This window comes from Meriones unguiculatus, chromosome 9 (genome assembly GCF_030254825.1).
Source record: "Meriones unguiculatus strain TT.TT164.6M chromosome 9, Bangor_MerUng_6.1, whole genome shotgun sequence".
NCBI lineage: Eukaryota > Metazoa > Chordata > Mammalia > Rodentia > Muridae > Meriones > Meriones unguiculatus.
Window position 1 is genome coordinate 6,335,244 of NC_083357.1, and position 21,597 is coordinate 6,356,840.

At 44.5% G+C, this 21,597-nt stretch overlaps 1 protein-coding gene across 1 annotated transcript in view; it reads left to right on the forward strand.

Annotated features, from left to right (window-relative positions):
* The window catches only part of Erc2 (ELKS/RAB6-interacting/CAST family member 2), an 898,378-nt gene extending 881,357 nt beyond the window's left edge, over positions 1 to 17,021 (forward strand). Inside the window, 2 exon segments of the mRNA XM_060390770.1 lie at positions 14,081 to 14,171; positions 14,174 to 17,021. Coding sequence (XP_060246753.1) covers positions 14,081 to 14,171; positions 14,174 to 14,505 — 423 coding nt within the window. The 3' untranslated portion in view covers positions 14,506 to 17,021.
* Positions 17,022 to 21,597: the final 4,576 nt, after the last annotated feature.

Sequence of the window (21,597 nt, forward strand, 5' to 3'; positions counted from 1 at the left end):
TGATGGCCAGCTATTTGTTCCATATGATTAGCTCAGGGGCAGAAATTATAAGGATTCCTGCTGGTTGGGCTATGGCAAGCAGGAGACTGTATGTGAGCAGGCATATTAGTTACTGGTTTTGTTGCTATAACAAAGTACCTGACTAGAAGCACGTGAGGGGAGCAAGGTTATATTGACTCACAGTTTGAAGACTGCAAGTTCATCGTGGTGGGTAAAGCAGGTGGGGGCAGCTAGTCACACAGCATGGGTAGCTGGGGGGCAGAGAGCATTGAATTCTCACGCTTGTCTCACTACTATTGTACGACCCTGGCCTCCAGCCCACAGAATGGTATCACTACATTTAGAGTATGTCTTTCTATCACAGTTAATCCCTCACAGTTAGGCTTAGAGGCTTGTCTTCAAGCTGATTCTAGAGTCTGCCAGATTGACAATATTAGCCATTATAGAAGGACTCATTTGCTTTATCTCCTCACCTGAATTGGTGAGAGTTATTGTCTTTACACTAGTGATGAGAGAGTGAATGAGACTGAAAGAGGGCAGTGATCTACCAGGATCACCCAAACTAGAAAGGAGAAGAGGCAAGAGGGGGTGCACAAACACAGTTGGACCCTGTGTCATAACATCATATTTAAGGACCAGGGCAACAGCAAACACTTCAGATCAAAATACTGAAAGCCGTGGCACTCAGCAGTAAGACTGTCTGGGACATAGTAAGCACCGAGCAAACAGTTGTTACAGCCAATGGACTCACCTGTCTCCTTAGTCCATTCTCAGTAGGTTAGAAGCATTGCAGTGAGTGACACATACCCAGCCTTCTTCAGGAAGGCCACTTCCAGCAGGCAGGCAGCAGTCAAATGATAACAGATGTGTAGTGTCTTTTTTCCCTGTAAATCAGGAGTTGCTGGGCAGACATTGGCAAGAGAGTGCTAGGAAAGGGTTTGGCAGAGACCGGGAACCACAGCGAAGAAAGGCCCTGGAGCTAACCTCTGTAAATAAACAGAGGGTGGCCAGGTAAAGGGCCAGGGCCACCGTGCTCAAGTCCAGAGGAGCTGTGTACAAAGGCCTAGTGGGCTTTCCGTTCATTGACTAGTACCCAAGCAGAGGATTAAGGCATCTGTCAGGCGTGGGAGTGTGCTGCCCATTCTCAGGGCTGGCTTCCAAGGAAGAGGCTGCCAGGGGACTTCAGCATCCAGCTACGCTGAACAGTAGGGATTCGGAAGAATCACTGGTATTAGGCACTAACTCTTCCATACTTCATCTCCCTGGTCTCCAAACAACTCCCATTCTGGGCGCTCAGCCTGCCTGAGAGGAATGTGGTCAAGCCTATGACTACTAGGGTCTTAGAATTTAATAAGAAACCTTCTAGCTAGTTCATGTATCATGTACACTTGCTCCTCTTTGCTCTTCAGAGTGACCAGTGACAAAAAGCTGTGTAGAAATTCCCTCTCAGAGAACCTCCAAATCTAAGTGTCAAACATTTGTGATAACAGGAAGCCCCATAATGATGAGAGAAAAGTCCCATCTGAGAGGCCCATTGTTAATGCGCTTTGGTACTAGGAGCCTTGACATCCCAGGACAATTACAGAGTTCACTTAGATTCTTGACCTGGAGTAGAGATGAGAGATGGAAGGCTGCAGCCCTGGGTCCCTGTGTATTGTGTGCAGACCTCCAAGGTCAGACTTTGTCATGGGACTTAAATGTAAATTTAAACCAGAGAGCATGTCTGCTTTTTGGCATTGAGGGAATGTGACTGGCCTTAGAGTCCCTCTAAAATAACCTCTGCCTTTATCACACTCCTCATTCTTTGGAGGGGGATGTCATTGTTTCCCTTTTCAGTGGTCCACTGGGCAGTGGGTTCCCTGTATGAAGACAGTCTGAAGGTAAGCACTTTCAGAGATGTCTGGAGCCACCCTTTTCTTTGTATATTTTGTACAACTTTGTAGCCCACAGAAATCACAGTGGGCACTCCCGATTGTGGAACTCACGTACTTGAGGATATTATTTCTTGCTCCTAACATGCCTGTACAACAAGATCAGGAACACGGCAGGTGCCTCTGAAGCACTATGCTACAGCATCTCGGCCAGCTCTGTCTACTGACGTGAAGATACTGTGATGAGTGATGATACATGGTGTGGGAACCAGGATGGCAGCTGTAATGCCAGTGGCCTCAACCCTGTGTTCCAGGAAGGCCTCATTCAGTTTCTGCTGCAGTAAAGTTCTTTTTGAACAAAGTAGCTATACATCCAATAGACATCTAATGGACGAGAGCTCGAGTCCCATAATGCCAGTGGCTTTCATGTTGCTTCTCTAAGCATTTCAAGGTTGTCTGTGAAGGGATAGGGGAGGAAGACAGGCTTCTGCATAAGGGGAAGAGAGGGAGTTACCCAGCAGCAGACATCCTGGTCATAGCCGGGGGAGGTTCCAGAGTGGAACAAGTCAAGCTTTGGAGCTACACATTGTCTTTAAAGGCAGACTCCCTCGGTAATCTTTTTAGCATTCTGCTCCTTCAAAGATAACTTGGACTCTAAAGCCCCCATGCATCCAGAAGACAGATGGCTAGCCCATCAATTGTGTAGAAGCAATAGATTGGAATCCTCCAGATAATTCATTCAATCTCTGGATGATAAATGATCAATCGCTGCATTCCTCCTAAATGAAATTAAGATGTTAAGATATATTGCTGGGGGCTTCTGCATGGGGTTCTGAGGGTTGACTTTCCAACAGCAAATGTATTGCTTTGGACTCACTGGGAAAGGGAGACATGGGATCTATGTAAAGGCAAGACATTTGACAGTTTGGAAGAATGCTTCAGACATGTTAATTTTTTTCATATTTAAAAGTGATTAATCATCTGGAATACCATGAAGCCAGAAAAGCATAGTGCAGAGTCCTGTGGGGAAAGGCAGAGACCTATGCCTTGATCCTCTACAGCAGAGGCTTTTAAAGAAAGCTCTAGGTTATTTTAGGTTGGGATACTAAGACTACTGATGGAAAATCTGCTTAAAAGCAGTATCCAGGAAAAAACAAAAAACAAACAACAACAACCCGGAAACACAGAGAAATCCCCAGTACTTGTCTGCCAACGCCATGCAAAAACAGGACCAAAAACTTACTTCCTCCTTGAAAACTCTTCCCACCTTCCTTGCAGATCAGTTGGGAGCAGGGGTGCTACTTGAAGCTGAGGTTTTGCCAGGCCTGGGAACAAAGCTCACAGCACCATCCCACCACCTATTAGCAATGCTTTATCTGCCACAAGGGTGAGTAGTAGCATAGGTTAACCATGATGTCTTCAGGATGCAGGGGCCACTAAAAACCATGGTGAAGATGAGCCGATCACTTTCCGCTTCGATACGTAGCGTGAATACGTGACTTTAATTAATCACATGTTCCCTATCCTGATTTGCTGAAAGTAATGGCTGGCATGCCACTGGGTGCACATTGCAGGAAGTTGGAGCTCTTTTAGCGTGGCTCCTGGTAAACGGAAAGAGAAAAGGGAAGAGCCCCGTATATGGGAAAGGGAGGATTCCCAGGAAGGAAAGGGGAGAGAAGGAAATGAAAGGGGTTAACTTTTGTGCTTTTCACAAATAGAGCTCGTATAAAATCCAGAGTGAGTTTGCTTTTGTAGTTCATCCCAGAATGCATTTCACTTTCAACTCTACATCAGAAGGAGATAGCATTTGTCCTGAGCAGTAATTGTTGAAGGTGAGGATTATTAGCGTTTAGTGACACTGCATACCCTTAAAGTCTGGGCCCCTGGCTTGTTACTGGCCTGTATTTGTTTCTCTTTTCCTTCCCACCTACCAAAGAGCTTCTCCTCCCCCAGGGAAGGCTACTTCCTTTTGTTGGAGGAAACTCTTGGCGGTTGCTTAGAAAACACAAAGCAATTTGCAGTAAATTGAAATCAAAGTCCAATTAATCAAATGTGAAACTTGTATCTGCCAAAAGCGAATAGTTTTTAGAATGACTTTCACACTGGCGACAATGATGACTGTGTTCACAGTGGTGGGGCTGCCTGCCTTCAACTGCCATCACTGGCAGCACGCACGGACGTTTAGAAATTAAACAGAACCAGATTGAAATTGCTGCATTAGCTGTTGCCACATCGGAACACTAATGGGCTTAGTGACCACAGCCTACCCAGACCAGAGTATGTCAACAGCCAAAGGACCAACCTCAAGGCTGTTTGTTCTTTGCCCAACTTGTTAGGGCTTCATGCTTCGAAGCTAACTCGTCTTGCTGCTGTGGCTTCTCCCTGCCCTATCTTAAAGAGGGGAGCAGCCACCCCAGGCTCAGTCTGTGTGGCCATGGGGCTCTGGTGAGGAGTGTACCCATTCAGCTTCAAGCCTCTGGATCTCTTTACTGGTAAGGATGGGGTTCTGTCTCCGTCCTGCTCTAGCTAGTCACTTCTAAATATACATTCCGGAAATGGTCAAACCGAAGCGAACGCAAAGAGCCCCTTGATTTTCTGCTCATCTGGAAAAATGGAGTTTTTCCCCCACTCTCTTCTTCAGTGAGGAAGCATGCTACACAGGGCTTGCACCTTCAAGGGTTTCCTTTGCATTGAAGCCAAGCCTTTCGACCTGCCTGAGAAGCAAGGTCAGGCTTCTTCATCTTGGGGCAGCTCCATCAAGGGCAGCATTGTAGGATGTTGGTGATGAAGAGGTTAAATTTCTCAAAAGGCTGGATCTGTGGTTTCCTGCCCACACTTGTTCTGGCCTAAGGCAGTGCTTAGTAGCTTGGGGAGGGGGATAGGGAGGCCTTGCCTGGACCCAGGTGGCCGACAGGCAAACCATGTTATTAAGAAGCAGGGATAGCAAAACCTTGATCTTCAAACGAGACCCCTAATTAGTCACCAGCACAAGAGAAAATGGCATTCCACCTCAGCGAGGCTGGAAGGGCGCCTTCAAATCCCAGAGACTAATTGCCATCAGTGGCTCGGTGAGGATCCGAAACACTTGTCTGGAAACACTTGTCATTTGAGTCGTCAAACCTAAGCTGTCAAACTGTTCCTTCATATTTTTTAATTCTCCGAAATGCTTCCCAGCCCTCTTACCTGGAGGGAGCATCTCTTTGCTGAACATGACCAACATCTTAGTTTCCAGGTTAGAGAAAGGTCTTCCTTATGTACATGTGACAAGCCCATCCTAATATAGAATTTGTGTAAGGGAATTAAAACATGTTTTACTTTATTCTTGTCGGAGTTTGAAAAACTCTGTCTCAAGAACAAGCCTGTCATGGAGGGAGTGGGGATTTATCATGGAGATAGGGAGTTTTCAGTTTCAAAGTTGTCAAGTATACAGATCTTCCTGAGACTCTAAGAGGTACTGTCCTTATGGCTGTATATTTTTGTCAAGCTTGAAACCCTTGTGTGTGTGTGTGTGTGTGTGTGTGTGTGTGTATGTGTGTTCTTTAGAAAGGTCTTCCCAAATGGCATGTACTTTGAAACATACACAATGAAATTGGGCTTTACAGTATTCTAGTATTTCGTTTCTTCATTTTGATTCTCAAGTTCTTGTCTCTTTTGGAGATACATACCCTCTGCTCACTCCTGTCTCTTGGTCCTACTGGGCACTTACAAATGGAAAAGCAGACTCATCCAGGCCACACACAGAATTCTAGATTTCCTCCATATTCCCACTTGAACAGAGAGAACGTTTTAAGAGGTTGGGACCAAGAGATTCTGGCTCTGTCCTCTCTGAGGTTATAGCCCAGGTTACACCAAGCTCAGAGAGAAAAACGAAAGAAAACGAACCAGATAGGCCTGGGAGCTCTGCACATTTGGCTTGTTCCAGTGTCTTATAAGATCTGGGATCCTGTTGCTGGGGTACTCTCCCAGTGGCTGGTTCTATTATTCAGAAACAAGAGTAGTTCAGTTGGGCTTTCTAAAGATTACTGAGCACATCTAACCTTTTACCTCAGATTTAAGACCCACAGGTAAGCATCAGTGTGCTCTGGAAGGACATGGCTCATGCTGACATCCTCAGCAAGCTACATTACAGGGCCAGGAGTTGGAGAATGAGCCATGGCCACTCTCTCCTGAAGCTCAGCCTCAGAACTGTTCATGGCCAGCCAAGAGCAGCTGTTGCTCAGCAGTAGTGCCTTGGTTGGGAATAGGCTGGGTGGGGCAGAAAGATGGTTGTTCTGTATACAGGCTTAGGATTCCATCCTCTGTGATGAAAGCTTATGGCTTCTCTTCTATGGGTATCTTCATAACTTCCTGCAACTAGGAGGGTGCGGAAGTAGAGCTCCACTTTTCCAGGATTCCCTGGGACAGTTCCCTTCTCTCCAGAGCACAGGGGTCCTGTTTGCTGAATCAGCCCTTCATCTCCAGTGTTATTGGCAGCACCCCTCAAAGACTCCCAGAGCATGATTTTACCCTGTGTGTTTTCCTGATTGGAGATGTTAGAGAATGCATGCCAAACTCTGGGTTATTTAAACTGGTCCAGAAGAGAAAAGCTCACATCAGTTTGACAACAAACAAAACGAGGTTTTGTTCTATCTGTTATGTTTAAAAGATCCCAGTTTCAAACTGAACACAATGTGTGGTTATTCTGTTGGCGATTTATATAGCCACAGGGGCGCCGCAGTTACACACTGTGTACATCATTGTATTTTTGAAATGTTCTTAATGAACTTTTCTTTCTTCTCTAGTAACTACTTCATTGCCTTAAATGAATGCATTCCAATAGAATTTGTAACAAATGACCACTTTGTGTTTGCGTTAATGCCAAACACGTTTAACAAATTTTTAACAAGGAACCCTGGCAAAATGCCAAACTCCTAGAGGGACACTGGAGGAATGCTATAAATTTAAACTAGATTTTACCTTTTCACTTAGCTCAGCAAGTGTCTTAGGTGCCTTGCTATCTCAGCACGGCAGCCTGTCTATTCCATGTCAGATAACTGTACGTTTTCATTATGTTTAATACTCGGTTGTACCTACTTCCAGGGACTTTTAAGCCTAGTCAGCTGTATCTGAAATAGCACGAAGCATTGTAGAAATAAATCTTTATTTCTGCAAAATGTTTCATATCGTCTATGGATTGGTCAATGTATGTATGCACACATGTCTCTACCATTTAAAGTCCAGTCAGCCAGTGTGGTACATAACAATCATTTAAACCAAGGATTCTCACCTGGAGCTAGCTGTGTTTTTCCTTGAGATATTTGCTAATATCTGGGGCCTTTTTATTGTGTGGACATGCTATGGAATCTAACCAAGAGAGGCCAAGGAGACTAAAAGCTTTCCTCTACTGAACTCATTGCTCCACATCAAAGAACTGGTAAGCCACAAATGTCCATAGTTTTGAGACTGAGGAGCCCCGGACTACAGGCCTTCAAATGTGAGTCAACTAAGAACCTGTTCTTTTAAGAGAAAAAAAAAAAATGACAACAGACGCCATTACTACTCAACCAGTGTGTTAAAGATTAGATTGAGTACCTCCCCTGGTACTGAATGGGGGACTTTGGCGTATTCCTTCTCTTGCCTTCTGCTTTTGTGAAGGAGGTAACTCAGTCCACGATACCTTGGCCCCAGATGTGAACCAAGGTGATATCAGAACATGCTGGTGGCCAGTGAGGTATTGCACCCAGCATGGGCCTATCAGGCGCTGAGTGAAGGTCATTGCTGAGTGTCAGGAGTGGTCAAAGGCAAGGTGCTGGCAGGGTGTGACCCACCAGATTTGGGGGGGGGGGATGATTGCCAGGCAATTATCAATGTGTGTAGTAGACAAGAGTTGGTTCCACTAAAGTATTACAGTAAAACTTTCTGAAATAATATATATAATTATATATAATATTATAAAAATTATTTTATATATATTGATGTGTTGTTCACAAGAGAAAGAAAGGTATTAGATACTGTCAGTGTTAGAGAGATTATACAAGCTGGAAAGAGACAAAGAGCAAAGTTTTAGAAATTCTGGCCTAAGAAGTTAGGAATTTGGTGCAAACAATTCCCCTCAGCTGAGTTTCCTTGTGGGGGGAGGGTTCTGCTCAAGCCAGCCGATGTGTGGTACCCTCAGCCTCCTCTGAGGTAACTAATTCAGAGATACTGGAGCAAGCAGCCCGCTCCACCTACAAGCCATTAATATTCCTGACCACAGTCCTAATTACAAAAATAAATCCTAAGGAGACGCGGCCCTGCATGTGGCCATTTCCAGGTATACACTGATATCAGTCTGAATGCCTTCTTTTAAAATATGGTGAGTCACGCCCAGCAGGAACACAGCAGAGATGAAATGCGGAGTCCTTCCATGGCTGCCTCCTGCAGCTCTGTCATCCGAACAGCTCCAGAGTGGGGCTGGCGGGCCAGCCCTACCCCCACCCTTACAGCCCTCTGGGCTCTGAAGTGTTACATTTTATTGCCCTGTGGAGCGGTAGGAGGCCACTCTGAAAGTAAAACGTTGCTTTCCACTCATATTTTTGAATTATGGCTTCAAGGTGGTTTGCTCCTATCAGGAAAATTAAATGATTTAACATAATTTGTTGCCACTTTGATCACAACAATAATAAATAAATCTTCATGATGAAAATGAGAAACCCATTCCATCCCGTTTTAAAAGATATTAAGTAATAACACAGATGTACATGTACACACACACACAAATTTGGGAGAAACAACTGTGTTGGGCTTTCCTGGGAACAGTCGCCCAGAGAAGCAGCTCTCTAGGCTGCCCGAGGCGCTGAAGGAGCCCTCCTCTCTGCCATGGTTAACTAGCCTATCAGGGGCTGGCCTTTTGTGTGGGTACCATGTGCAATAGGTTAGGGCATCCATGGCTGTTGTGAATGGGTGTCTGTTTTTGTATCTGGAGCACACTGCACACATTTGGAACACACATGGAACAGAATGGACATTAACCCAGATGTCAAAAATAGCCTGCATTTTACTACTGTTATTAAACAGTTTCCCCTTTAACCCCTCTGTGTTTACCAAAGACCCCTTTCTCCCAGCCTGTTTCTGCAAATCACTACTGAAAGGGCAGGAGAAGAAAGCCATAACTAGGCAGGTGTCTTTATTCCAAAGAAAAACAGTCTGAAGTACATTTATAGCTGGCTTTCCTGGGGGTATCTGTCCTGAGCCAGAATCTCCCTGCTGTGCCCGACTGTCTCCTGCCTCTCTTGCTCCCTACCTAAAGTCAAGCCAAATGCTGCTGTACCACCTAATAGGGATTTTTCTTTCCACGAAGGAACTAGCTTTGCATTCTAATTTGACACAAGTTTCACATTCTTCGGTTTAAAATGTTCACAAAAAATTTGAAAAGTATTCTAATAGAGAAAAAAATTAAATAGCTTCATGATAAACATCAATAGTATCCTACTATGCATAGCTTTGCAAATGTTTGTATTTACTTCTGGTTGGGTACAAAAATGAGATCAAATTATATAAATAAGATGTCAATCTGCTTTTTATTTTCTCTTCCACCAGAAACTTTTAGGCATCTTTTCCCATCCAAAATCAGAGATATCTGTTTCCTGGTTGTCCATAATCAGGGCACAAAGATTTAAGACTTTCTTCAGGTGTCGGTTTATAGGTCTGCATGTGTCTGTCCCCCCATGAGAAGACAGGTTCAGTGCGCATGTGGGCTGTGTCTGTGTCCTTTACTGTCACTGCCACCAGCACCAGGCTTATTGCTCACACTCCCACGTTAGTTCCCTGTTGCTGCAAACCAGATGAATGGAAACACAGCATCTTACAAGCAACACCCATTATCACCCCATAGGTCTCCTCTATGGTAGGTCCATTTGGAAAGTGAGGACATAACCACTCCAAGGTTTGGTTGAGAGGAAGGTTCATACTGTAGATAAGAGGGGCCTAGAGCCATAGGCATGTGGAAGGCTCCAGAGCAGGAGAGAAAGAAGTAGGCTAAACATGGCCAGCAAAATGGACTGGGCCATGGTAGGTGGGCAGGCATGGGGGGGCAGGTAACAAGAGAGAGAGAGAGAGAGAGAGAGAGAGAGAGAGAGAATAAAAAACAGCACATGGCCAAAATAGCAGGACTGAGAAGCTGGAGGAGGGCAGCTTGCGAGGTGAGAAGATCTGAGAGGGCCAGGATGCTGGCCTGGCCTCTGAAACAGGTATTTGCAATGCTGAGAAAGCCTGAATACCAGCATGTGCTTTGGTATGCTAAAAGCTTTGCAACAGTCAGAGTCCAGAAGGTCTCTTCTGAGTTCTATACAGGTTTCATATAACCCCAGGCAAAGCTGCCCTTTAGAGGGCTTGGACGGGAGCACTCTTGGAGGACTGCGCTCCAGGCTCTTTCACATTGCTAACAGATTTCACTCACTGTGGGTGTAGGACTGAGGCTCTTACTGCTTGCGGGCCATCAGCGGTGCTGTGGAGAGGCCTGAAGATCAGAACCTCTTTTGGAGGTCGTTTCATAAGGGACACATATCAGATATTCACATTATGATTTATAGCAGTAGCAAAATTACAGCTATGAAGTAGCAATGAAATAATTTTATGGTTGTGGGTCACCACGACATGAGGAACTGTATTAAAGGTCGCAGCATGGAAGGTTGAGGACCACTGTTAAAGGAAGCTGTCATCCCTCGCCCCTATGATCCTCTTCTCTCAACACAGGGAAGGCCCCCAGCTTTCACACTTGGAATTTCTTTTTTGTAAGGACGACAGGAGAAAGAGATCAGCTAATGAAGGGCCCCTGTCCTTAAACTAAATCTGTTTGGGCGAATATTCATTTAAATAAATAAATATTTCTGAATATTCATTTAAAACAAACTGGTTAGTAACACCAATTGAGTTAATACAATCATGGTCTACGTAGTTCACTCTTAAAAGCCAGGGGTCAGGATAGAAAGGCTTGTTTCAAGGGAGGCCAGGTAGGAAGGAGATTTTAAGATGCTCTGTACTCCAACCACTCCTTAATATCTGTGGGATAGAAGAGAAACCCACCTTGTTCCAACCCACTAAGCTCAGAGGATGCTAAGTGAGCAATAGCATCCTGCCCTTGCTCCCACCAAACCTAACCATTCGGGCTTTTGCTGTCTAGTGGGATTAAAATAGCAAGCCACATCAATAGTGTTGGGTTTCCTAGCAGTCACATGCTTCAAGTGCTAAGAAACAGGTAGAATTTAGGGCAAGGTACTTTATGGGATTCAGTACATCCAAAGTATTTTGACATGAAGTCAGTCTTAAAAATGATTCCTGGAGATAGTATACATTCTTTTTTCCATATTAAATCTTCAAAATCTGGTTTGCATTTCACACTTTAAGCATGTCTCAATTTGAATTAGACATGTTTTGAGTGTTCACTAGCCATCTGTGGCCAGCCACTACCATATTGGGTAGGGCAAGTCTAGATAATTCACAATGTGGAGATCATAGACTTCCTGGCTCGCACACTGTCTGGGCTGAGACTAAAGAGGAAAGAGAATTGATCCACCGGAGAAATGACATAAGTGCATGTGGACAAAATGACACAATTAGGAGAAGAACAACGTCGTGAAGTCAAAGGGTACAGCATAGGGAGAAGAAAAGCCAGAGCATCAGGGCGGAGGGAGGCTGGCGGAGACCTTGCCAGCCTGGCCAGGAGTCCACAGGTTTTCCATTCCAGTGCGGCAGGATTGCAAAGAGCTGTGGACAAGGATGGCACAATACAACAGCTGTACATTAGAGCAGAGCAGCGATCTCCATCACAGTAGAGCCGTCGCTGCCCCCAGAAGCCAGAGCTGGTCCTGCCGGTGGATCCTGGAGAGGTCAGGACCAGCTGCTGGGAGCATCGACTTGAGGGAGGCTCAGCCAGGCCGGGAAGAGCCTTACAATAGGTATCATCCCTGGTTGCCATTGCTGGAGGCCTGGATCCCATTTAAATGTGGTGAAAGTGCATCCTCACATGCCCCTCGAGGAGCGAGGGTCTCTGTTTGTAACTGCTGGCAGTGTCTTGTCTGGCTTGGTTTGGTTTGGTTTGGTTTTCTGCATACTCCTCCAAGCCTCTTCGTGGATCAACCATTTTGTTGAAGGGTAGCAACACATAAAAAAAAAATCATTTTATTTGCAAAATACGCTTGTGTGGTAGACTGTTAAAGACAGTTCTGTGACTATATCCATGGTAGTGGTTATTTCTGTTGTCTTTCTAAAAAAAAAAAAAAATTAACAAGCATCACAGGGCCTAAAAGACGTAGCTGAAGATGTAGCTGGCCTAAGGGCCCTGAGGCAGTCCTCACTAAATGCAAAACAGTATGCTACTTGTTTTTTCTGTCGTTTGCATCTTTTGTTTTAATTGACATTTTAAAATCAGTATTGAAACCATCAGGGATGGTTTAACTATTATTTATTCTAGTTAATAAATAACAACTACGTTTGTCTTTATGTTTATATTACAGAATTAATAAATAAATTAATAAACTCAATTAAAATAATGATTTAATTATTGGCAAATAACTATTACTTTTCCACAAGCAGAACACTGTAAGACCTGCTTTCTGTCCTGTGACCTGGTGCCCAGCTGGAAACCTATCTCACAACTGAGTAAACAATTGGTCTCTGCTACTTTATCTTGGAAAAATATCAAGGACACTGGACATCGACCATAATTATTCACTTAGTTTCCCATCTGTAAAGAAAAAAAACCCGAGTATTTTAGTGCTCTCCGAGGTCTCCCTTTCTCTCTTCACTATATGGCCTTTTAATGTATTGGTTAGCCCTTTAAAGGGATGATTAAGGAATGTTTAGCATACAAAAGAATGAGAGCTATGCACAGCTCATGAAACAGAAAGCGTGCTCAGACTTACAATTTTCATACAAAGTTTGCAGAGATTTTATGTGCCAGGGTGAGTAATATGATCTGCTCTAGAAACTCCCTAAATCTCTGGCTCTGCAAAAGTCATTTTTTTTTCTTTTTTGTCCTGATTCAAGTTTCTTAGCCAGAAGAATTACACCAGACTTTTTCAAAGTATGAACTGGCCGAGTTCATCCAAGCCGTACGTTCCGTTGACACTGCTTGAGGATGTGCTGGTGCTTATCTGAGAGGAGATCTTTCACTTCCTCCTTAGCTGGGGGGGCTTGAGCAGGGCGGTGGACCGACGGCCAGGTCAGACACACAGGTGCAGATATAAAGAAGGATGCTCGCTGCACACCATGGTGGGTACGCTTGCATTCCCAGCACTCGGGAGGCTGAGGCAAAGGGATCAGAGATCACGAATTCAAGGTCTGCCAGGGCTACAAAGCAAAATCCTATTTCAAAAAATAAAATGAAACAAAAATGTGTGTGTGTGTGCGCGCGCGTGCGTGTGGGTGTGCTTGCACCCCCCCTTCTCCGCCAGTCTTCAGATAGCCACCTCTGTCTGTATCTCGGAAACACCCAGCAACCCAAGCTGCTGAACGATGAAGACAAGGGCACAGAGTGTGAGCAGGGAAGATGGCCACAGCTGTGGCTCCAGCGGTTGTGTGATGCGTACGCTGCATTTTGCTCGTGCACTTACTTGTTGGCACACACTTTGGGCTGTTGTGAATAACAACACTTGGAGGGCTTGTGTTCAAGAGTCTGTTTGAGTGCGGATTTTTGGTTTCCTTTGCATGTACACATTTGAATGGAATTGCCAGCTCCAACAGTCGCTTAAACCACTGCTCTCCCATGGTTTACCGGTCTTCGAAATATTTGCCATCACATGGTTTTTAAGTGAATGTTAAAGTTTTTGGCATATTGGCTGTGTTGAACATTCAAATCTCTCTGAGTTGAGTTAAAAACGTAAAACCGTAGTTATTGTAGAAAACTGTGGTGAGAAAAAGTGGCATGTAATTTGACTGTGTCAAAGTGACCACTAGGAGAACCCGATATATTCCCTTTCCTTTTTTGTGGTTATCAGTAATGTGTGAGAACAGGACATGGTTTGAAAGGGCTTCTGCTAAAGATACCTGTGCAAGACACAGTTGAACTTTCTGTTCCAGTTATCCTTTTTTCTCTGGCCCTCTCCCTTATTCCCTTTCCGTTCCTCCCTTTCCCCAGCCAAAGAGAATGGCCGTGGCCGGGATGGGGAGAGGGCAGGGGGGCCTCTGCCCTGTGGTGCCAGATACCACCACCAGTGTCTTTCCGTGTTAAATCATGTACTTTCTCGTTGCAGCTGTCAGAAGGGTTGCCTAAAAGGATAGCTCAGCACCGCAGCAATGTCCTGATAATCTATGGCAGCGCGGCTCTCTTCATTGTCCACCAGCGGCCACAGCGGCAGGTCCAAAAGGAAGGAGAATTCTTACCTTCACTTTCTTGCCTGATTCTGTTCACCTCGTTTCTCCAGATTTGGGTGTATGGGAAATAAAGGGTATGATGGAGGAGGAAAATGACAGCCTCTTCACTTTCTACCAGGATTTGGACCTTTATAAAGTGACCATCTCTGCTGAAAGCTGTGTGATGAACGTTTCATTTCTGTCGCTTTGCCCTATGGATACAGTGGCGCTACACAGGATTCAGAGTGTGGATTCAGCTTCTATTGGACAGCTAGCTCCATCACCCATGATCCTGCTGCTCAGTCTAAGTGGTCCTAACATGTAGATTATCAGACAATCTAAACTTGCTCAGTGCTGCTGCTGGTGTCCATGGTGCATGGAGTATTTGACAAAGAAAGCAAAAGACCAAAATCTGAGAGAGCCTTTACCCTCCTCTGTTTCTGTAATCTGTTGGTCGAGGAACCACATTTTGATGGTATTATCTGTTGTTACCTCTGGGCCAGGTTGGAAATGAAATCAATTTTTTAAACCACTAAAAACTTGCCAAGAAATCGCCTTATGAGAACATGGTGTGTGTCTCTGACAGTGCATGGCACATCTAAATTGGTCATTCATAATTTTATTGTCCTGCTCGTGTACCAGAGAGTGATAAAAGCCTGAGGCACGCGCATATATGCTGCCTATGCTCCTTGAACCCCAGGGCTGGGGCAGGACCTGGCCTCAGGCTCTTCTCCTTCTCACACATGCAGGTCTCCATACGAAGCCGAGACTCCTTCATTTTCAAGATCCAAATGCTGGGCAAGCTCTGGGAGCTTGGGTCTTCTGTAAATGGAGGGTCATTTCTCATTAGGGTTTTTTTGTTGTTGTTATTGTTATTGTTTTATTTTATTTTGTTTTGGTTTTTTAAGAAAATGTCTCCGACATGGATTCCAAAGCATTTTCAGCATCAAACATGGAAACATTGATGAATGAAGAGCAATCACAAATGCTGTATGTCTGTAAATAGCATTATACAACTTGTCTGTGGATACAGAGTTCTTATCTTGAAGCACATGCCAGGGAAAGAGACCACATTCCAAGGTCTTTTGAATACAGTGACAAGGTACTAAGGAGAATTCAACTCCTGCTGCTTCCTCTGAAGATTAAAAATGATTAGTCATTACAACTTCATAAAACCACACAACTGAACCTGGCAAGGGGTGCAGCTCTTGTATTGACCCATTTTCTTGTCAATGGGAGGAACCCTCCCACCTGCATTCCTAAAGGACAAACAGTGAATTTAAGCATGAGTGGCCTTAATAAATACAATTGTCTTTCTTTGCTGCTGTGGAAAGGATTCTAAGCAGAAGCTGCTGAAATCTTGCCTTGACTCTAATCATCATTACTTTCCAAACTGTTGGTGCAATTAACTCTGGGCCTCTCCCATGAGCCATAGAGATGTTTAAAAGCTAACCCCTTATTTGCTGGGGAAAGGAAACTGTTCCTGCGTTGCACCTTTCATTCCCGGTGCATCGGGCGTAACATATTAACGCAGGTTTCTTGCTTCGGGCTTCATTCTTGTCAGCAAATAGTGAAACTGTGTAAAGCTTACGTGTTACATAAATGATCCAAATACATTCATGTTTAAAAAGTTTGTCCTTTAACTATCAGAAGGATCTAGGTCTTTGTTAGAGAAGGGAACAGAGTTCTTTGCAAGTTTATTTAGTACATTTTGGCAGAGTGTTGCAATGAAAACCCAAGCCAAACCCCGGTTCCCAGGTACAGTTTGGGTGTCCTCAGAAAAGTCCTCACAGCCTCCTGCCACCAGGTCCTGACCTGAACTCTGCAACTAAATACTTGAAATATGCAGTAGGAGAAGCAGGATGGTAAATGGGGTCCTTGAAGTAGCAAACAGTGGTCAACCATGTGTAGTTAGCGATTTCTACATATGTGCCAATTTGGTCACATCTAATGTTTGGGGATCATTTTTCTTTTGCCCTGCTTTTGTGGGTTGAAAGTATTATTGATCTTATTTTCATGCAAGCATATCATTTGGTCCCTGAAAAATAAAATTCTATCTAACGAAATATCATTTCCCATTTTGTATAATATTCTCTAAAGTTTTGGGGTTAGGAAAAAAAAATCCCTTTTCACACATTGAAAATAGTGTCTGGGTTTACAACAAACACTGTGATGTTCAGAAGATATTTCCTTTGTGCAAACTCTAGCAGGTTCCCTTCTAATCATAGTGTAGTTGAAATTAAACAAAAAGTTTGGGCTGACAGTTAGGAGAAAGTGGTCTACGTCTTACTGTGTGCAAAAGCAGGCTTGTATTTATACCCCCTTTGATTTCTATATACAGTCTCAATTTTGTAGCTAATGATTTGTGTATTGAGTATGCACGTTAAGAGCGTGCCGACTTTCGTTTGAAAGTGGGTTTTACTTCTTAAACAGTGTTTTTGATGAGACCTCAAGTGTGTTGACCTAAGCTCTAGCCACAGTGTTTTTGTGTAGAGTGCCGTTTGAATGCTGCCAGGGGTCCATGTGTCTAATTCCCTGAGACCCTTGCTTGATAGTGCTTCTTGTAATATTTCTTCAAGTGAGTGGCATGTGGGTTGTGATATTGATCCATGTGATTATGGACATCGATATGAAAATAAATAAATAAATAAATAAAATTAAGGAACCCTTGAAACTACCAATGGGCATGTATCAGCCAGTCATTGTAACCTCGTGTCTAGTAGAAATACCATGTGCAAGGTATGTACAGCTCATAACTTTGTTATCATGTGTATGAGGAGTACTTTGTGCCGATTGTCTTATTTATATCCATCAAATAAACCTTGTTTCTTTCCGAAGTGAGTTCATTCCATCTTTCACAAATATGCTGTGTGACTATTTCCAACTCTTTGGGAGCCATTGGTTACTATTTGAAGAACATAACAGGCTAAAAGAAACAAAAAAAAAAAAAAGTTGGGAAGAGGGGCGAAGGGAAATCATTATCTTCCTTAACTGGAAAAGCCAAGACAGAACTCTTCCTTGATAAACAGCTGCTCATACAGGTTCAGATCAGGAAGTTAAATCAGGGGCCATCTCTCCCCTCTCCTTCCCTCTCCCTTTCCCTTATTTTCATGCACAGCCTCCATTTCCCTGTCTTTCCTCCTCTTCCCCTCCTTCCTCCTCCTCCCATCCTCTCTCTTCCTTTGCATTCCTCATTGTGTTGATGGCTTTAGTCTCTGCTGAACTCTCCCCTTGGTGCCAAAGATGTCTCTGAGTATTTGGTTTTTTTAGACAAGAGGTCTTTCCCTTTTCAGTATCTGCAGATGCTCCCAAAAGGGTCAAATGATTCAGCTCTGTTTGGTTCTTGAACCCTTCTTTTTTGGGGGGAGCTGAGAGGGTGAGGCTGTGTGGTTGGCAGCCATATTGCCTGTAGGAAGGACGTTTCTGATTGGGAAAACATGTATTCCACTCTAGGAAGAAAGATGAAAAACTAGGCAGAAAAATAATAACCAGCACTGCCACCACTTGGATATACACAGCCATTCAGGCGTAGACTCATTGGCCTTTGCAGCCTGAGTTGGACCATAGACAATGTCCCCTCACAATGATGGCCTCTCACTAAATGTCCATTTTAAGCCTGCAGAACCAGGCCCTTCTTCCTTTAAAGCCTTAGAACAATGGACTTTCCAGTTCCAGTGAAATTATTGAGTGGTTGCTAGAAACAGTTTTATCAGATGGGGAAACTGAGGCCCAGTTATAATTGACAAATCCAGGCAGATGTGGTAAACTCATGGCCACCTAGACAGGCGTGTGTGTCCCTGGGCTGTCTGGGAAGGAGAAAAGGTGACCAAGGTCTTTCTCCAGTTCATCCTTGTCAACACAGAAAATATCTCTGGCCTCCACACCTTGGCTTAATGGGTTTGACTTCCCTGACAGTCAGGTACATTTGGGGGCCTTGTTTGTCCTCTGCATTTTATTGTCTTTTTGTAGAAAAAGAACTCATATCAACGAAGAATTTCTTACATCATAGCCTTGCAGAGGCAGCCAGGACTTATTCAGAATTGCTTATGGTTCAGCTGGCCAGCAGGAACCCCTGTCTTTCCCATCAAACCCAGCCCCTGGGTGAGGAAGACAGCAGACCATAGGTGTTAGACTGGGTACAGGTTTGCAGGGACTTTGAATCCCCAGCCCCTTCGGGCCTCACAGCCTAGACTTAGGCACACTTGTGTTTGGGTCTCCAAGTCTCCTGTGACTGCCTCTACTGTCTGTGAAATGCTCTTAGAGAAGACAGCCTAATCTTGGATCCAGGACAGTGGGCCTACTGATGATCGGTAAACGTAGGTCAGGAATAATTGAACCCTACTGAGGAATTGCTAAGAGCAGGGCTGTGAGATGGATGATTTCACAGCATCTATTCTCATCCACCCGGCAACAGCTCTGAGAGGTAAGAACTGCTGTGACAATGTGTGTAATGTCTCCACACTTCACAGAGATGACCAGATGCAGCAGCTCTAGTTTACTTCCTCGGCACTGTGTCATACTAGATGCTATGTGTTGTGTTGTGTGTGAACTTACTCATCCCATAAGGCAGGTGGTTTTAGGATCCCATTTTACAGACTAGTAAAAAGCGCAGGGAGCTGGTGTGCATTACTTCAGGGCTTCCCATGCCTGAACCTAGTGCTAACAAGAGCCCCTCTTAGGAGGGGTACATTTAGCCCTAAGTCAAGTCTATCAATCAAAAGAGAAATTGACAATGTTAAACAAGGGTTCCTAAGCCTAAACCTAGGATCCCACTTGATCCTGATTTAGAAGACTTCAGCATTATCTCTAAGGGACTATTTAACAAGTCCTGTCCACAAACCATTTCTAGAACCCAACTTGATCTCTGGCTTTTAGCAATCCCTCATAACACTTCAGTGGTGGAGTATAGCATAAACTGTGTTTGTAAAAGACCAATTTGAGTCTATTAGACAGAGCATACACGTGGCTCCATGCCCACAGATATGTGGCTTTCTTGACTTTAAGATGGTAAATTAGTGATGCATGTGTCCTTCCTTGCAACAATATCACACCTTAGGGACAAAGTGCATCCTTTGTTCATATTCCCTTGGCGTTATCCTCATGCTTCTTTTCCATTTTCATCTAGGGCACCAAGCTGCAATTAATTGTCATGCTGCCATAAGCTCCTAGCCCTGGGTCACTCCCACTGTCCTTGTCTTCATGACCTTGGCTGCTTCATAGGTCACTAACCCGGTGTACTATGGGAAGCTTTCTGCTGGGATTTGGCTGCTCTCTTTTGTTCAGGTTTAGCATGGAGAACTCAAGGGCTATTGGAAGGAAGGCCATCCTTAGGGCAGCTTATCAAGGAGGGCCCATACTTGCAACATGACTTAACATTGTTGATACTGGCCTTGCCCTTCTGGCTAGGCCAGTGTTTGTCAGTTTTTGCCACCAAGGTCACTCTTGTCCTCCCCCCTGTGTTGGACTTTTCAAAGTATTGAAATGGGGCCTTGAGAAACAGTTCTGTAAGCATGGGGACCCGGTTTTGGCAACCATGTCAAAAGCTGGGTGTTGTGGCACTCACCTGAACCACCACACTGGGAAGCAGAAATGGGAGCGTCTCACTCTTGCAGCCCAGCAGTTCTAGCTGTGTGTAGGCTCTGCATCTAGTGAGAGACCCTGCCAAAAAAAAAAAAAAGTGATAGAAAGGAAGATGCCTGAGGGGAACCTGTGGCCTGCACACAGGTCCATAGACATGTACCACATGCACAGGGTACAGGGATAAATGATTAACTTGCCACCTGAGAATGCTCTGGTAGCAACATGGAAGATGCAGTAGCTAGAGGATTTTTAAAAATCCCAGTTTTTAGGAGCAAGATCCATTGATCAATAGCTTTGTTGCTTGGCTGAGTTCTCTCTCTTGCCTCCGCTCTCATCTCCCCACTCAGACTGTGAGAGCACCTGTGATAAAAACAGCCAGTGTGAGAGGACTAGACCCCTTTCCAAGCGCAGCGGAGAGCCAGAATTGGGTGATGCTTGTCACAAAGCTGCACCTTCCCTAAGGGAAGACTCAGGGACACAGACCTTATAAATCCTGCACCTCATCCATGAGGGTGCTATGCCTCTGCCCTTGTGCGAAGAAATATGGGCATTTATTAGACCCAACCTATCTGTTAGGCATTTTGTCCTTTTGAAAGGGTGTGCTCTTTACACACAGAAGAAAATGAAAGAAAAAGTATCATGAATAAAAATAACTGCACAAGTGAGCACTGCCATTCCTGTGCTTAGGATACTGAGGCGGGCGTGGGGTCTGGGAGCTCAAGGCAGGCATGGGCTACACAGTCTAAATAAACACGTGCACAGGTGTATATCCCTGAGTACCCTCAGCCCTACAGATAAGAACTCAGACATTATACTCCTCTGTGACGGTGAGAAGGTTCGTCATCCTCCTAGCGAGACATGGAGTCTCCTGCCCAAGGGATAGAGCTATTGAAAAATGGAGAAAATACACAGCCCCAAATAAGAGCAAGAAACGAGTGATAGGAGGCAAACATACATGCATATAGCAAAAAGGAAAGCTCAAAGCAGAGCTATATTACATTAGACCATGACTCCCAAAGACCACGGCTCAGTTAAACAGCATGAGTCAGGCAAGCCGGGTGGCTGCTCCTGAGTCTCTACCGTGTAGCTCTCTCTATATTTTTGTACTTGCTTTTGTAGAAGTATGTCACATTCTGACTGAATGTGACCTCTGCTCTGGTCAGAGCCAACAGAAACAATGTAACTCCTAGCTACCAGCCATGGAGGGGGAAGAATCCTAAGCAGGGCTAGGGCTGTGCTTGGAGAAGAGCATCTTCTGCTCAGTTGCTACTGAGCTGCTGAGCTATCCACCCGCCATTAAAGGGACTGAAGCAAACTGCTGCTCTGAGAGCAAGAGTTCCACAGAGGAAACTTGTTGCCATGTGAGCTGACATGGCAACATCTCATACAATCTTGGACTGAAAAGAACCTTCCCTCTGATTCTACTCAGATAAAGCTCAGGAAAAAAAAAAAAAGGAGATTCACCTGTGGGCATAAGAATTTTAATTCTTAGACTGGAAATCATTCACAAAGTTAGGTTTATTTTGTGGACATTTATTAAGCAACATGCTCCCGTACCTTTTGTGTTTGTCCTCCCTCATTTCAAACATTTGCCCTAAAAACTGTTAAGGCCAGTGTGCACCAATTTTCACATCACAGAGGTCAGAAAACCAGGGAGTATATGTAAGCTTCAAGCATTTCTTGTGTGACCCACAGAGTCTTAGACTCGAGGGATTAGAAATTAAGACCGAGGCTGCATCTCTGTGTAGAGGGGTGGCCTAGTAAGCATGGGATCCTAGGTTCAGTCCCCAATATTTGAAAACCTGAGGAATTACCCGGATTAAACAGAACTAAAGAG